Source organism: Pediculus humanus, genomic scaffold, assembly GCF_000006295.1.
Source record: "Pediculus humanus corporis 1103172107368 genomic scaffold, whole genome shotgun sequence".
Taxonomy (NCBI): Eukaryota; Metazoa; Arthropoda; class Insecta; order Psocodea; family Pediculidae; genus Pediculus; species Pediculus humanus.
Genome location: NW_002986996.1, coordinates 461,007 through 476,162, shown reverse-complemented (window position 1 = coordinate 476,162; position 15,156 = coordinate 461,007). Strand labels below are relative to the sequence as shown.

The following is a 15,156-nucleotide window of genomic DNA, read 5'->3' as shown; positions in this document are numbered from 1 at the left end:
TTGTTTCTCGCTCTCTCTCCCCCCTTATCATTTTCTAAAACTTTTTTCAATACTCTTCTACTTCCGGTTGAAAACTTTTATTTTATAAAAACGAAATAAAATCAAAATTTTCAATTAGTCCCTTTTTTTAAAAAATTTTTGTTGTTGTTTTAACAAAAGTAGCTTAAAAATTTTCCTTTTCGGATCAAAAAAAAAAAAGTTTTTAAATCAAAACCGTTACGAATTTTTCCTTCCTCGCCCTTTTCCCCTCTTCCCCTTATTTTGGCGCGAAAAATTATTAACCGCACGTACGAAAAAATAATAATAATAATTTATAAAATTTCGCCTATTTTGGCGGGACATAAATTGATAAATTTCATAAAAATGTACGTTAATATTTTACATTTAACTTTTTTAGTGGGAAACAGGGGAGGGGGAGGGGGTAAATAGCCATTAAAATTTTTTTAAAAATACGATGACACCCTTTTCTACCCCTCCCTTTACCTCTAACTTTTCCTCGTTTTAAAAATTTAACGTTTGTGAAAAGATCGGGAAACTTAATAAAAAAAGAAAAAAAACCAAAAAAGAAAATTTTTTTTTTCTTAACGTCCAACCTTTTACTTCCGGTTAAAATGATTTTTTTTTTTTTTAACAATACAATTTTCCCTTGTGAAAAATAAAAATTTTCATTCGGAAACCTTTTTTCTTTTTTTTTTGGGGAGGAAACAGACTTGGAGAGGGGGAGAAACAGAGAGAGAGAACAAAAAAAAAAAGGTAAATGTGCAACAAATTTTATAGAGCGATACTTTAAAATGTTTTTATTTTATTTGGAAACCGCATGGAAACAAAACAAACGAACAACCTCAGCTTTGTTATAGAGAGAGAGAGGGGAAGGGAGAGGAGAGAGAGAAGAAAAGAGAGAGAGGGAGGAAGAGGAATAGGAATAGGAGAGTTAAAGGAAGAGAGGGAGAAAAAAAAAGGTTAAAATGAGTCTCGTGCCTTTTTCGTGTAGGCTCTATACAAAAAAAAAAAAGCAGAAGAAAAATTGACATTGAATAAATCAGGGCCGTACCCGTAGAAAAGTAAAAAAAAAAAAAAATTTTGCAAACGATTCCGATGGAAAATCCCAAAAGCAGTTAATCATTGGAGACATTTTGGATCTTCCCAAAATTTTACTTTTTTTTTTTTTTATTAACTGCTGGAGAAAAACAAAAAAAAAAAAAAAAACTTTTTTTGTTACGATAAAAAATTTTATCGGTTGTTGTTGTTGTATCGTATCGAATGATTTGTACGAAGAACATTCTAGAATAAAATCATCCCCGTGTTTTAACAAACAAACAAACAAACATCTACGACGAAACAAAAAAAAAATCTTTTTTTGTCGTCGTGTCGGTTGGAAATTTTCTTTTTTTTTTTTTTAAATCGTTTGTAAGTTGATGACGTGAAAAGTTTTACGTCATAATAAAAGAAAACATTTTTAACCTTAAATAATAATAATAATAATAATAATAATAAAATTCTCTGGAGAGAAAAAAAAAAAAGAAAAATGAAAATCCGAGATGAAAATTGAAAATACAAAATGAGACCAATAAAATGTATTGTTATGATAATTTCCAGATTTTCTTTTTATTTTTTTCTTTTTCTCCAGCCTCCCCCCCTCTGCCTCTCTCTCTCTTTCTTACTCGTAAATGATGGATTCATTTTACTGGAAAATAAAATTTAAATAAAAAAAAAAAGTTTTAAAAGAAAAAATTTTTCTTTTTTTTTTATTAAGTTGCCAACGTTAGAAAAAAAAAAAATTTTCTTTTTTTTTTATTTTATTTTCCTGTCGGATTTTTAACTTTTTCTGCGGCTGTGAGATTTTTCTGTTTTTTTTTTTTTTACAATTGAAAAAAATTATTTAAATGTCGTAGAAATCATGGAAAAAGTTTTTGCTGGAGAAAAAAAAAAGAAAAATTTTGGAAAACGCATCGCTGACGTCATTTTTTACTCTTTTTTTTTTTTTATTAATAACAAATAAGGGAGGAAGGGGGGGAGCCAAATCATTAAATTATTTCATAAAGTTACCGGACAATCTCAAAATGGGGGCAAAAAAAAATCTGGAACTGGAACTTTCTGGAACTTTTTTCCCATTTTAAACCACGATATCAATTTCTCACGTATAAAAAAAAAAAAATTCAACGGACGTTTTTCTCCATTAGTCATTTAGTCTCCTCCGTATTTGTTATCTTTCCTTGTCTTAGTTAAAACGTTTTTAAAAAGCTTTTCTTCCCTCCCACCCCTTCCTTCTCCTCCTCTCTCCTCACCTTTCCCCCTCCCCAACAACAAAGTTTCAAACTGGAATCTTTTCCAAACACACATGGATAACCTTTCATAGTCGTTTTATACTCGTCGTCACCATTTTTCTCCCCATTTTTTTCTTTTTTTTACTCGAATGATTTTTTACCAAGTTTCTTTTTTTTTCTTTTTCTAATTGGTTTCCATTTTATCTATCTCTATCTCTGTCTCTCTCTTTCTCTCTGTCTTTCTCTTTCTCGAGACTTTTTCTTTTCCTTTTTACTGTCAAGGTCTATTTCAAGCGTAAAATCTTAATCGTTGAAATTTTTTTTTTTTTATTTCTTAGTCACCGTTTTTCTTTTTTTTTCTCCAGTTTTCCAGTTTTTTTTTGACATTAACCCTTTTTAAAATCGTATTATTGACTTTAAAGAAATATGCTGACTTTGTTGTAAAAAAAAATTTTCTTTTAACTGGAGTTAACAATCTGGAGTAAAAAAATTAAAATTTATTTTTTTTTATGTTTGTTTTTATGTTGCCTCGTTTTGTTCGTGGTTATTTCTGAACGCACAACAAACTCCCCCAACTCTCTGATTTCTGGAATAATCGATTAACTGGAGAATTATGGAGAATTTAATCGAGTATCATCATCATCGTCGTCGTCGATTTGTTCTACATTTTCATTCCAATTTTCCACAAATTTTTTTTTTTTTTTGTTAAACACATAAATTAAATTTTAAACATTTAAAACGGAAATAGTAAAATTTCAGGTACACAAATTCCAGGAGACGAAAATCCTGATTTCCAGGATTCCTTATCACATCGTTTAATATCGTTATCAATCGTTTAAAAATTACAAAATAATAAGATGATAACTTTTTTTTTCAATTATTTGTTTAAAGTCCGATTGATCATCATCCTTTAAATCATTCAATCATTCCTTAGGGATCTAATAAAAAAAAAATCCTGGACAAGATAAACGATTAAATCCGACTCATAATTCATCCCTAACAATAATAATAATAATAATAGTAAACGAAAAAAACGTATAAAAAATAAATAAAAATTTATAACCGTATAAATATACATATATATATATATATATATTTCGAATTTATTTTATTAATAATAATAATAATAATAATGATTATGATTAAGATTACGACGAAGATGATGATGATAATTATGAGTATTTAAAATATATCGTAAAATATAACTATTAAATTACTTTTTTTTTTTTTTTTTTTTAGAAAAAAGAAAATATTTTCGTTTACGATTTCGCTCAGGTGACGAAGTTAACTGGACACCTGAGCGTTTACGGACTTTTTTTCTTTAAAATCCATGTGAAAAACTCGTCTCATTGTTTCCGGTCCGTTCCAATAACCCCTGTCAATCATAATAATAATAATAATGATTTTTTATTGCTACGTTAAATAGTTCGAAAAGTGTTAAAAACTAATACAAACCGCAGCATGAGATGCCAATATAGTAAAGGCATGATATTTTTCTTAAGGAAAAACATTAAAAAACTTTCTTTCGATTGATCGATCGGAAACGTTTCCAACGGTTGCATACTATAATCGAATTCCGCCAAAATGCATTTGTTATATCCGGTTATGAGAGGACAAGACGTGTAACCGTTATAAAAAGATGTCGGAGCTTGATCGGGATCGGACATGGCCAATAATAAATTATCGTATAAAACTCCACATTGACTCGCTAAAACAAATCAAAATTTTATCATCATCATCATCATCATCATCATCATAATTAATTAAATAATAATAATAATAATAATAATGATAATTACCGATGGCGGCAGCAGTTTTAGACGTTGGCAAATTGGCACAATCACCGATTCCAAAAATATTACGGAAAAATTTATGACGTAACGTATTTGAATCCACGTCTAAAAATCCGGCAGTGTCGCATATCATGGGACTGCAACGTAAAAATTGCGGGGGTCCCATCGGCGGAGTCACGTGTAAAACCGAATACTAATAAATAAATTATTATCATCATTAGTAAAAGTTAATAATAATCGTTTATTATTATTATTATTTATTGTTACCGGTACAGGCGTTTCGGTATACGTTGAACTATCCAAATTTTCAAAATACGCAATTTTCCTGTCGGGTTCGATACCGATAAGATTTGAATTTAACGTAACTTCGATACCGCGAGTTTTACAAATTTTCCACAGTGAGTCAGAATATTTTTCAACACCGAAAAGTTTACTAAGAGACGTATGATACATGAGACGAGCTTTACCACGTTTACCATTCTGGAAAATTATAAACAAAAAAAAAATTATTTTAAATATAAAGTATATAAATTTTATTTTACATAAATTAAATTTTTTATACTTTTCTCAAATATTCTTCTGCTAAATAGCATATTTTCTGGGGAGCACCGGCACATTTGATGGGTGTGTTGGGAAGAGTAAAAATTAAATTTCCTTCTTTGAATTGTTTTAACGATTCGTACGTTTTCCCAACGTAATCCGGCGAATAATTCGAACAAACTCCACTTCCGGGCGTGTTTAATGCATCGTATAAACCGGGGTATCTGTTTCGTAAGTAACGAATAATTTTTTTAAAATGGTTCGAAGAACTACAGCAACAGTAAAAAAAATTAGTCTCACTTTTGTGTAATCCGTTTTCAAACCGGCAGCAACGACAAGGAATTCATAATTTATTTTCATGCCATTTTGAGTTGTTACAAAATTTCCCTGCGGTTCGATTCTTTGCACCGAATCTTTTATCCATTCGGCATTTTTGGGTAAAACGCTTCCCATCGATTTTCTAGAATCTTCTAATTTTTTTATTCCTCCACCGATCAAAGTAAACATCGGCTGATAATAATGTACCTGAAAATTTACTTTAGTCGTTTTACTATTTCCACCTTTTTTTTTTCAAAATACGATGATGATGATACTGATTATTGTTTGTTTGTTTGTTTGCGACGGAAACGATCAATTTGTTAATAACGAAAAATTTTTTTTTTTTTTATGATGATTTTTTCGTCCTACAAACGACATTCTCTCTCTCTCTCTCTCTTTTCACGTTTAAAAATTTTTCCCAATTTAATAATAATTATTATTATTAATATGTTTGATAAATGACGTCATGTTGCGATTATTAATTGAATTTAACGTTATGTATAAATAAATAAAAAAAAAAAATTATTTATTATGTTGGGTTCAACAACATGAAAATTATATTTTTGTTTTTTGAGAAACATAATGTGTTTGTTTATCGTACGAAACATGTTTTCCCATTTTTCCAACGTTTAAAAAATTGATTAATCAATGATGATAATGATATTGATATCGATATAATTAAATTTTCAAGTAACGACAAAAACAAAAACGAAAAAAAAAAAAAACAACAACAACAACAAACGTTTTGGCATTATATTTATTAACTGTCGGTAAAATTTATTTGTTTGTTTGTTGTGCAAAAAAAAAAAAAAAACAAAAAAAAAATGAACAAAGTGAAAAAAAAATTTTCGAAATTATTTGAGTGAGTAAAAATAAATTTTTTTTTCTATCTCTTTTTCTTTCTCACTTTCTCTCTCTCACCCGCGTTTATTTTCATGTTTGAATTTGAAATTTTTATTATTGTTTGTTTGTTCGAGATTTGTTCAAACCGGTTTTAAAAAACACAAATCGTTCCAGGTCGCTTTACGGATTATTTTAAATAATAATAATAATAATAACTTACACATTGATGAACGATTTTAAACGATACAAATCGTCATTTTCACCCCCCTTTAATCCCCTAAAAAAAAATTAAAAATCGAGTAAGGTGGTAAACGCGCGCGTAATTTTCATAGGAAGTAACAAACAAACAAACAAGTAAACGATGCGTGTCAGGTGGGGAGTAAGATGATTAAATAAATGAAGATGCACACGCATATGAAAACAAATTCGTGACCTTGAAATGCAATGAATCAGCTGATTATTTATTTATTTGAACTTGATTTGACATATTTATCATACACGCCAAATATATATTTTTGGATTCGATTTAAATTTTTGTTTTGGTTGTAGTTGTTGTTGTTGTTGAAAAAAAACTTACGTCCGAGGGTTCGACGATGACCACATTATTTTTACCCAATTTCGAAGTTAATTTTGCTGAAATGCTGCAGCCTCCGGTACCACCACCAATGACCAACAGCTTCACGGATCTTTCTTTTGATTCCACCGAGAAATACCTTTCATTTTTTACGTTGTACGCCATTTTTTTTATATTTTTCGCGAGTTTCGACATCGTTTTCACGTCTCCCAAACATCTCGTTACAAATTTATAAATCATTATTACTCTTTTTTTCTCTTACTATTACTATTATTATTATTATTTTAACAAATACGTTACGCACGAAATAATTATTATATAATAATAATAATTAATAAAAATAAAAATATAAAAAAAAAATATTTAAAAAAAATAAAAAATAAATAAAACACGCACAAATTAATATTAAAAAATTTTTTTTTTTCACGAAAAAAAAAAAACAAAAAAAAAAACTTCAAACTTATTTATTTATTTAACTATTTATTTATTTATTAATTTGCCGAACGAAACATCCATAAAATTTTAATATAAAAAAAAAAAAAATAAAATAAAATGAAATAATATTAATAACAATTTAAAAAAAAAAAAAAAAAACTGGCCTTGTTGTTTGCTCTTTGTTGATGTTTAATATTTTAACTTGTGCGTTGTTGCCAGTTTTACATTCTTACGACACATAAACAACAAATAAACTTCGCGATGAAACCACGTAAATGTGACGTAATATTTCTCTTAACGATAATGACACGTTTAAATTTTCTCCCGCGCGCGCGCGATTTATTCGAATTTGTGGTGTGAGAGATAGAAATAAACAATAAGTCAGTCACTGGAATTTCTTTTTTTTTTCCAGTTTTTTAATTGAAATTTTAATTTTTTTTTTCAACCTGGAAGACTGGAGGAAGGTTCTGGAATTTTTCGAATCTTCAAAATTTTTCGTACCTGAAACATAAACGTAATTTTTATTTTCCTTCTTCTTCTTCCTCCTCTTGTCTTATGCGTTCGTATATTTATAAAAAATTTTCTACCACTGGAGAAATCGACTGGATAAATTTTTCATATTAATAATTATTATCGATTTTAATTTCTCCAAAATTATTTCCCAGAAGGAAGGGGGGTGGGAAAAAAATAGTTTTCCAAAACAAATTTCATAAACACAATTGTTGCAACAATTTCAAACGATTACTCACGTTTCCTTCGGCGGCCCCCCTAAAAAAAAATAATATTTATAATAATAATAATAAAATTTTTTTACGAAATTATAATTATCGATCTCGACTATCGATTTTATTGATTTTATTATTACTATTATTATTTAAATACTCGGCGACCGGAAAATAAAATTAGTATTTTCGAAAAATTTGAAAAATTTTTTTATTTAGGACAAACATTCACACAATAAAATTTAGCCGTTGGAAATAATTACCAAAAAAAAAAAACGTGCACGTGTATCCACATATATATATATATATATATATATATATATATATATATATATATATATATATACACGTGCAAATACGTGACCGGTCAAAAATCGAATTTTTTCCTAAGTGAATAATATAATAAAAAAAAAATGGAAAAATTTTACGGGTATAATAACAATCAAACGTATACGGAAATCAATGTTAAACGTATAAAACGGTGAGTGATTTTTTTTTTTTCAAATAATTTTTTTTTTTACCTGCGATGACGTCACAGTTTTTTTTTTCCATATCGAATTTTCTAGAAATTATGATTAGAGATCACACAATAACGACACAAATTTTTATTGATTTATTCACTCGTTATATTATTATGTTTACAAAAACAAAACAAAGGTTTACGCGGGCGTGTGTTTAACGCGCGTTTTGATAAGGTTTATGTTTTAACAAAACAATAAAAAAAAATTGCATAAGTTCATCATTTTCTGCATTGTTGGTGCATGAATGCAATAAATAAAAACCCGTTACGTAATTGAAATGGAAAAAAAAAAAAAAAAGAAAATCAGGGGTGGTTAAAAAACCGATGCGAACCCGAACGGAAACGGAAACGGGAACGAGAACGGTGTCTTCCGATAAAACAAATCCCGTTAAAAATTAAACAATCCGAACGGCTTTAAAACAAAAACTATCAAAAAAAAAAAACAACATAACGGAAAACTTTTAAAAATAATAAAAATTAAATTATTGATAATAATAGTAATAATAATAATAATAGAAAGACGTTCGTTCGATTCGATAATAATGATAAGTCAGCAAAACATTGGCGGTGAATCAAAATGTAAGAAAAATTAACGAAAAAGGAACGAACGGATTTTTAAAAAAAAATACATAAATGTACTAACTAACATGATGATGATGATGATTCCGAAAGCAGGGCTGACAACCCTATCAGAAAACAATCTTTTATCATGACGAATGTCGTCTTCGTAGACAAGAGAAAGAGAGAGAGACAGAGAGAGAAAAAGATAGATAAAAAAACATTATCACTCTCCATTATAACAACAATATTATTATTATTAAACGTTTGTTGAACGAAAGAAGAAGTTATTTAATTAAATTATAATTTTTTTTTTTCTATATATATCAGTCGTTATTTATTATTATTATTACTAAAGTTTTTATTTATTTATTTAATAATAATTTTATTTTATTTATTTATTTAATTAGTTAAAAAAAAAAAATCGATTTGGATTTAATTTTTTTAAAAAAAAAACAAAGTTTATGGCTATAAGACAGTAAGCATATCATTATTCCTATTAACATTATTATTATTATTATTATTATTATTATTATTATTATTATTTTTTTTTATTTATTTATGTATTAATAATAATTATTAACATATTATTAATTTGTTAATAATTATTACGTGTAAGTAAATAATATATAAATTTTCATTTTTTTTTTTCAATTTTATTAATTAATATTATTATTATTATTATAATTATAATTATTATCATCATCATCATTATTATTAACCGAACGCTTACGTGTTATTAATCATTCAGCATGTATTAATAATAATAATAATAATAATAATAAAAGATGATAATTTTTATATTATAACGTTCGTTCGGCTTTTTAAAAATTTTTTATTTATTTATTTATTTATTGATTCAAAATGGCGAATATAAATAAATAAAAATTAAAAATAAAAACTATCATCATCATCATCATTGTTATTATTATTATTATCATCATCATTATTATTATTATTATTATTATCATTATTATTAATCATTATATTGAATTGAATTTGATCTTTTTTGAAAAATATTAACTGTAAAAAACGTTTTACGTCACAGAACAAAACTTTAAATAATAATAATAATAATAATTTTTTGTTTATTAAATATTGCTGTCGGAGATAATAATAATAATAATAATAATAATAATAATAATAATAATAATAAACAAAATTTATCGAAATCGATAGGTTCAAAAAGTTCAAAGATAAAAAAAAAAAAAAAAAAAAAAAAATTTTTTTGTATTAAATTATTTGCAAGATATTATTATTATTATTATTATTTTAAAAAGGATGAGTTTAACGTAACGGATTTAGTTCGGGGGTCATTCGCAAACATTTTTCAGAAATAATAATAATAATGATGACGATGACGATGACGATGATTGTTGGGGGGAAACAAAAAGAAAAGAAAAGAAAATTTTTTTTGTTTTCGGGGAAAAAACGTTTTAAATAAAAAAAAAATTATTTAAAAATTCGTTGATACGTTTCCGGTTTTAATAATACGGAAAAGTGTCGATGGGTGGAAACAAACGAACAAACAAACAAACAAAACAAACAAACGATAAATGAAGTAATTTTTAAATTTTTTTTCCAGAGTATTAAAGCTTAAAGATGCAAAAGCTTCAAATTTGCTTCGTTTGTCATCCCTTAAAACATTCAAGGTATTTTTTTTGATTGTGCGATTGTTGTTAAAACAAACAAACAAACAAAAAACCGTTAAAATTAATTTTTAAAAAAATTTTTAATTTAGTTTTCAGATCTTGAAGTACAATTGGGCGGACCCGATCAATTACAACCGAAACCGAACGTTGATCAATTGGAATTTGGCAAACATTTTACCGATCATATGTTCACGGTTCAATATAAGGATAAAGTAAACGGTTGGCAAAAACCTAAAATTGTACCTTTGGGTAACATAAGCCTACATCCGGCATCAAAAGTTCTTCATTACGCAGTCGAGGTTTGTCATTCAAAAAAATCATTTCCCTCTCTTCCCCCTCCCTCTCCCCTCCCCTTTCCCCTCCTTAAACGTTTCCGGTAAAAAATGTTTAAAGTCTAAAAAAAAAAAAAAAAAATAAGATATCAAAATTTATGTCAACGTTTTTTTTTTCCTTTTGCACTTTGCCAAAAATTTATTACCCCAATAATAATAATAATAATAATAATAATGATAATGTTAAAGAAAAAAAAAAACTGACAGAATTATGTGAAAAGGTTAAGTTCATGACGACAAAAACGACAAAAACAACAACAACAGCAAAAAAATTCAATTAAAAGTGGGAGTTTGGGTGACATGTGTCAAAATCAATTATCACACACACATTATCATCATTATCATTATCATCATCATCATTTTTTTTGTCTTCTGTTTTCTTAAACCCGTTTTGTTACGTACGTGGTAGTAGATAAACAATATTTTTCTTACTCAATGAAAATTACATTTACGCAAACACAGACAAACTGACTGACTGACTGATTTGAAAAAGGTTAACTTTTTATGTAAACATACGTGTGTGAAATCTTTTATTGGTACGTCAGCAACAACAACAACAACAACAAACAACAAACATCAAACAATAACAAACAGCATGAAATAATTTTTTTTCCTTTTTCCTATAAAATTTATCTCACGTTCTTTCATGAAATTAACGACAAAAAAAAAATTTTTTTTTTTTTACGATTCGTTCGATTTTTTAATATTATTATCATTATTATCATCATCATTATTGTCATTATTATTATTAATATTATTATTATTATAAATAATAAATTTTTCAGTTATTCGAAGGAATGAAAGCGTATAGAGGAGTAGATGACAAAATAAGACTTTTCAGACCGGATTTAAACATGATAAGAATGAATCGTTCGGCCGAAAGGTCAGGTCTGCCAACATTCGATTCCGAAGAAATGATTAAAGTTCTTTGCCGATTAATACAAATCGATCAAGAATGGGTTCCACATTCCGAAACATCGAGTTTGTATATAAGGCCAACGTTGATAGGAACAGACGTAAGTATTCGGAAATAAGTTCAAGGTGGAAAAAACAACAACAACAACAACAAACAACAGGAGAAGGAGGAAAAAATGTAAACAAGTGTTAAAAATTTACGTCAATCGACTGTTTGTTTGTTTGTTTTTTTACGAAAGCGCGACACAATTTTTTTTAAAAAAAAAAAAAACAAAATCCTTGAATGTTTTTTTTTTTGTGTTTTCCGGTGAAATTGTTGTTTTGTTTTAAACATAAACATTTACGTAACAATTTCAATTAAATTTATGAGCTCCCCTCTCTCCCTTTCATTTTTATTCTTATTCGGCATTGACACTGACATTCTAAATGATTTTATTTTTTAATTGTCCTTCCCCCCTTTAAGTAAGGAACAGACAACAACAAACAAATGTCACGACAATTTTTGTTTGCGTTTGTTTTTTTTTTTTTTTCCTTGCATAACCGAAAAACTAAAAGAAAATGTCTGAATGAGTTTAAAAATAAAAAAAATTTTTTTTTTTTTCCGTCACGATATCTTTAAATTTTTTTTTTTTTTTTTTTTTTACTGAAAAACAAACGCCAGAATCAAAAGGTCAATATGGAGTCAACAAATAATAATAATAATAATAATTTCCAAACGAAATGATATCGACGATGGTTTTACCTCCTGTCACGGTTTCCAAATCGATTCTATATTTCGATTTGTTTGTTGTTTGTTTTTTTTTCGTTTTGTTTTGTTGGTATTATTAGAATTTTTGTGAAAATTTTATTCGAGAGAGAGATGGAAAATAATTTAAAATTAATTTTTTTTTTTTTTTCAGCCTGCTTTGGGAGTTATAACATCCGAATCGGCATTATTATTTGCAATATGTTCTCCAGTCGACAGTTATTTTTCTGGAGGATTTAAATCCACGTCACTTTTAGCAGATCCTAGATATACGAGAGCATGGCCTGGAGGTTGCGGAGATAGAAAAATGGGTTGCAATTATGCTCCAGCCGTAAAAATTCAAGTTCGTACGCCATTTTTTTTCCCCCCTCCTATTTAAAAAAAAAAAATTTTTTTAAATTTAAAAAATTTTTTTTTTCAATTATCCAGCGTCAAGCCGTCGATCAAGGACTTCAATCCGTTTTGTGGTTGTTCGGTGAAGATGATCAAATCACGGAAGCTGGAACTATGAACATATTTATTGTTTTAAAAAATGAAAATGGAGAAAAAGAATTGGTCACTCCTCCACTCTCTGGTCTCATATTACCCGGAATAATAAGAAGTTCCGTTTTAGATTTGGCAAGGGAACACAAAAGAACTTTAATTTCTGAAAGAAACATTAACATGAAAGAATTAATTTACCATTTGGAAAAGGGTCGAGTGAGTTGATACAAAACTTTTACCCTTTCTTTTAACAAAACTCAAACTCAATAATAATAATAATAATAAATTTTCAGTGTTTGGAAATGTTCGGAGTGGGTACGGCTTGTGCTGTTTTACCAATAACATCCATTTTATACAAAGACACACTTTTAGAGATACCAACACTCGAACAAAAAGATAAAGAATTCGAATTTTACTATAAGATTTTAACGAGCATACAATATGGACACGTCGATCATCCCTGGGGTGTTTGCATAGACGATTATTACAAAAGCGAAATCAAATAATTATCATTATTATTATTATTATTATTTTATAGTTGTAACTTTTATGTAAATACGATCTGAAATTTTAATCATTTTATAGCTACAGCTAGCTATAAATTTCTGCTATAATTCTTTTTTGAAGATTTTAAAGTTCGAATTCACGCGAATTATTATTTTTTTTTATTTATTTCATTTGTACAAAAAAATCACGATATCATTATTAATTATTATTATTGTTATCATCATCGTTTTAATAGTATAAATGTTAGATATATTATTATTATTATTATCATCAATGTGGTGAAATCGTATTTTTGTATATTGTAAAAATATTTAAAAAATTAAAGAAATTTAAAAAAAAAAAAAAAAAACTCCCGTTGTGAATATAATAATAATAAATTTATTGCCGATTTATTATTATCATTATTATTATTAATAAGAAAAAAAAATAATAATTTATTTTTTTTTTAAATTTTGTTTTTTGATAACATTCAAATCGAATAATGATAATAATTTGAATGAATTTTTTTTTTTTTTAAACGGGTTACTATAATGCCACGTGTTTGCGTTTGTGTTTGTGTTCGTGTTTGTACGCGCACTTACTAAAAAAATTATTTATTTATTTATTTATTAATTATTTAATTATTAATTATTAAAAAAAAAAATTTTTTTGAACGATAGCGTCAGCAAAAACCAAAGCGCGACGGGTATAACCATGTAAAAAAAAAAAACACGTGGGGAGAGCATAACACGTGATAAATATTATCATCATCATCATCATCATCATCATCATCATTATTATCATTATTAAATTAAAAACGTGTAAGACCTGTTATTAATTTAGAACATTGATAATCGTTAACGATTAATTTTTATCGAAATGAAAAATAAGCGATATTACATAAAAAATAACTTTTACGTTAATTGATTGTTGTTGTTGTTATACGACGACAACAACATAAAAACACAACCGCGTTTATGTTCGTCAACACTCTCATCATCATCATCATCACCGCGATCATCATTTCTATTAAAATTTTTCATTTTTTCGCGTGATTTTGTACGAGTTATTTATTTAAAAGTTAAAATATTGCAGACAACTACGGACCACTCCCCTCACCCCACCCCCACCCCACAAAAAATACGAAGATGATGAAGATGAAGATGATGATGAAGAAGAGAAAAAAAAAAGTTTTGAAATCTTTTATATTAAACCGTAATCAGAAAATCATTTTCTGATAAATTTTCCCCAAAACTTTTGCCAAGAAGTAAAAAAAAAAATAAGGGGAGGGGGAGGGAAAGAACTCAACTTAGAAATTAACCTTTTTGTTGCTGTTTACACCCTCTCACCCCCCCTCGCTATGTCCCTCCCCCTATTTACTACCCTTCGCTTAAAATCCATCCCATTTCATCCCTTTTAATTTATCAAAACATAATTATTTTCTCATAAAAAAAAAAAAAAACTAACTTTTTGCTAACCGTTTTGTTGTTTTCCTCTTCCTCCTCTTCCTCCTTCTCTTCTTCCCCTTTCCCTCCTCCTTCTTCCTCTTCTTTCATTTAATTACAATTATTTTAAACATAAATTATTGTTTATGTAATCCAAAACAAGGACGCGACTTTAATTATTACTATAAATTATTATAACGTAAACTTATTTTAATGGCGAAAATTTATCCGTAGTCATTTTATAGCGAAATGCGTTTGCTACCGGACAAAAACCTTTTAAATATTTTTTATATATTAGGCACCGAAGGTATATCACATCGCGGGAAAAGTACCGACAACAACAACAACAACAACAAACATCTTTGGCAAAATAAATTTATTGGTTTGGATTTACTAATCATATCACAATATTACAGCCAAACAATTAAAATAAATAAATTTTTTTTATTAATTAATTATTATTATTATTATTACTATTATTATTATTATTGTTGTTATTATTATTGATTATTAGACCCCTTATGGGACATT

General features: G+C 27.3%; 3 protein-coding genes across 3 annotated transcripts in view; 1 reads left to right on the top strand and 2 right to left on the bottom strand.

Annotated features, from left to right (window-relative positions):
* Positions 1-3,548: 3,548 nt before the first annotated feature.
* On the bottom strand, positions 3,549-6,572 carry Phum_PHUM008330 (sulfide:quinone oxidoreductase, putative; the record flags this gene model as incomplete). The annotated part of the gene is made up of 7 exons (XM_002422675.1): positions 3,549-3,639; positions 3,720-3,972; positions 4,064-4,250; positions 4,325-4,537; positions 4,741-4,821; positions 4,898-5,122; positions 6,336-6,572. 7 exons carry the CDS (start codon positions 6,570-6,572, stop codon positions 3,549-3,551), a joined length of 1,287 nt encoding a protein of 428 aa, XP_002422720.1.
* Positions 6,573-10,404: 3,832 nt separating this feature from the next.
* On the top strand, positions 10,405-13,200 carry Phum_PHUM008320 (Branched-chain-amino-acid aminotransferase, cytosolic, putative; the record flags this gene model as incomplete). Its single annotated transcript, XM_002422674.1, has 5 exons — positions 10,405-10,518; positions 11,337-11,567; positions 12,366-12,554; positions 12,641-12,910; positions 12,988-13,200. 5 exons carry the CDS (start codon positions 10,405-10,407, stop codon positions 13,198-13,200), a joined length of 1,017 nt encoding a protein of 338 aa, XP_002422719.1.
* Positions 13,201-14,830: 1,630 nt separating this feature from the next.
* Phum_PHUM008210 (uncharacterized protein) overlaps positions 14,831-15,156 on the bottom strand; it is a gene marked incomplete at both ends in the record, with an annotated part of 1,867 nt that continues 1,541 nt past the window's right edge. The window contains one exon of the mRNA XM_002422673.1: positions 14,831-14,883. Within this exon, the coding sequence (XP_002422718.1) occupies positions 14,831-14,883 (53 nt within the window). The remainder of the gene's footprint in view (positions 14,884-15,156) is intronic.